Here is a 3,113-nt window from a genome sequence, read left to right on the forward strand (position 1 = left end):
CCCACCCCCTCCCTTCGGACTACCAATTGCATCTCTCGCAGACTCCGCCTCTGCGGCGGCGGCGGTGGCGGCGGCCGCCAAAAGCAACAGCAAGAACTCCAGCATTGCCGACCTGCGACTCAAGGCAAGAAAACACGCCGAGGCTCTGGGACTCTGACCCCCCCGGGCCGCCTCGCCGCCCGCCTGATGCCCATAATCGCCTCTCACACAAGACTGAGCCTGTGAAAGGGCCGCGACATTCACAGCTAACACTAAACTAAACAAAAACACTGAGTGGGGGTGAGAGAGAGGAGGTGGAGAGAGTGTGTGTGTGTGTGGGGGGGGCAGAGGAGCAAGAAAATACAAAAAAAAGAAGGAGGGAGCGGGAAAATTGTCACAAAGCAGCTGCCAAAACAAACCACTTGTAGAGACGCTCATTACCTACCAGTGAAATCACCTTCTACTTTCCCCCCCAACAGGCAGGACTTCTGCGGGGCCAGTGGCTCAGTCCCCTCCAGGCACAGATCTCGTCCCAGGGACCGTACAAACACATGTGGATGTCTGTGTGAGCGGGGGCCGGGGCCCGTCGAGGCCGGGGGCCCGTCACACCTGAAGATTTTAGAACAGAGCAAACTGACAGGCAGCTGGGGGGCCAAATGTAGAGCCTCACTGGCCACCGTCTCCAGCATGGAGAGCATGGGGGGTGGGTGGGGGGAACAAGCCCAAAAAAACACCACCTCACAGAGGCATTGGAACGGCTCTCACCTTGACACCCCCGCCCCACCCCTCCCTATAAAAATGAAGAAAAAAGCATTAAAAAGGCCCTATTTGTCTCCAACCACTGTGTTCCTTGCTGCTGCCGGGGGGGTGAGCTGTAACGGAGGACCGTGGTGGGACCGACACACACAGCAACTCTTTTTGATTCCCACAAACCCCCCCCCCCCGCCCCGAGAGGTGGACCACGATTGGCTCCATCATGGTGCGACACCTCCCCTCTTACGGACTCATGCTGTAACAAAAGCAACAAGTGGTTTCCTTCCTGCAGTGGGGGGGGGGGGGGGGGCGTTCCGTGTCGCTGGCGTGTCGGCGAGGCGTGCTCCTTCTCCGTGTGTTTATTACTCTGTTTGTCGTGTTGTATTCTGGGTAAAGAAGTGAAGATAGCCTTTGCACTTCAGGTCCCGTATGTGGGTGTTTACAAATGGCACTACAAGCAGATACTACTTTAATAATTAAAGGGGGGGGGTTTGATATTGTCATGTGATGAGCAAAAAGGATGTTATCATGGATAAAGGGTAAACACGGTTTTTTTGTTTGTTTTTTTAGTAATTCTGAAAATAAGAAGAAAGCATCAGTCAAACTGAAATGCAATGGTGTGCAGTTTAAGTGCAATACTGTAAATAGCAAAAAGTAAAAACAGCTAGCAGTTAATCCTCCAGAATAAAGAGACCCAATGATTCATCCGTTGTTTTTCATGCACTGTTTGGAGCGTCGACTCACCAGTTTTTCTTACGGGGGTGTATATTCTATCGATTGGACGCGAGTCAGTCGTTACCAGGTGCCATATCCCACCTAAGTCCTCCTGTGTATTCCAGCGGTTTTGTATGCATCAGGTACAAATTTCACTTGTTGAGGAAAACATGAGCACATTTTTTGGATGGTGCAGAAATTAAGGGTCGGGTTCTCAAAAAAAAAATAAAAAAATCTTTTACGTACTCATGTCAGAGAAATCCATTTACTTTTGGATACTGAAAGTGTTTATAATAAAATCATAAAAGCAGCATTGTAAACCAAACCAAGGCGTTCTTTAAAAAGTTTGGATTCAATCAGTTGGATTCTGCATGTTTTATTTCACCGTTAATTTTTCAAATAATTTAGACTATCTTGCAAATTCGCGATCAGATTATTTGGATTATGTTGAAACTAACTTTGACAACACTGCTGTCAGAGCTGTGATTAACATGTAGGTCTGTTTGAGATCTATATACCTCTAACAGGCTCCAAAAAGCATTTTCTGTTCCCAGACCTCCATGAAGTTTATCTATGTCTCCATTTTAAATTAAACATATTGGTGTTTTATTTATTCTTTTTGTCTGAAAGTTTATGAAAGATTGAATAGTTGAACTCAAGTGTACATTTTTTACATGGCTTTGCATTTATTTTTGTATGTTTTTTAAGTGTTAAATTTGAATTAGGAGGTGTGGCTTTAGTGCATTGTTTGCCTAAAATAATGTAGCGTGTCCGAGTTTACAGACATTTCAGGGATGACTGAACTGAACAATAATCCATGCAATTTGTTGTACCCATAAAAAAAAGATTATCATTTCATATGCAAGCATGCCGAAACATGAATCATCGTACAGTTTGTTTTTTCCCCCTTTTCATTCACAAAATATGAATGTACATCCTGTACAAGTAAACTATCAATAAAGTTATAAATATTTCTACTTGAGTTTTAACGTACTTTGGTGCGAGGTGAAGCGACGCCGCAGTGGACGGACACACAAGCGTGCAAACAACACGATCGTCCGTGCAAACGACTTGGAAAGAGAAACTAACCACATTTGCAAGATGCTAACTGCAGTCATAGCTAACCCTAACCCCCCCCCCCCATGTCCTGATCCAGACTCTTTCTCTTCATGTCTCGTACCGTGTTGGAGCTAACACTCAGCAACTGTCTCAACCTGTGGATCAATACCCATATCAGCCTAGACTCGACGTGAACATCGGCTCCATGCTCGCCAGCCGGGCTCATCACATCTAATCTGAGTCATGCACCAGCTCACAAAATTGAGCCGCTATAAAATCCAGATGCAACCAGAATCTAACCCCCCCCCCACAATGGCACAGCTCTCTGCCCGTGTTTGTCAAAATGACGCAGATAGGATTGCTATGGAAAGTGGAACTATAATGTCGTCAAATAGAAGCAAGATGGCTGTAACCAGAGGGGAGAACCCGTGAGTGTGGGGGGAGAATAGAGGCAGGGGGTTTGAGGGATGCTGTACACATGAAATGTAATCCTGCTTGAGCTCCGCGCTCAAAGACCATCTTTTCTCCTTGTTTCCAGAGCGATGATGACGTTTGAGCAGATGACATGCAAAAAGGTCAAGAGTTGGCGTATATTCATCAGCATCTAC

General features: G+C 46.3%; 1 protein-coding gene across 3 annotated transcripts in view; it reads left to right on the top strand.

Annotated features, from left to right (window-relative positions):
- Window positions 1–2,398, top strand: part of shox (shox homeobox) — a 10,230-nt gene extending 7,832 nt beyond the window's left edge. For 2 of the 3 annotated variants that reach the window (XM_068329406.1, XM_068329407.1), the window contains exons 5-6: window positions 1–124; window positions 459–2,398. The exon at window positions 1–124 is cut by the window's left edge and continues 89 nt beyond it. In XM_068329406.1, the coding sequence (XP_068185507.1) occupies window positions 1–124; window positions 459–548 (214 nt within the window). In that variant the 3' untranslated portion in view covers window positions 549–2,398. The other variant, XM_068329409.1, reaches the window with a different exon arrangement.
- Window positions 2,399–3,113: the final 715 nt, after the last annotated feature.

The sequence above is a fragment of the Antennarius striatus genome, chromosome 12 (genome assembly GCF_040054535.1).
Source record: "Antennarius striatus isolate MH-2024 chromosome 12, ASM4005453v1, whole genome shotgun sequence".
NCBI lineage: Eukaryota > Metazoa > Chordata > Actinopteri > Lophiiformes > Antennariidae > Antennarius > Antennarius striatus.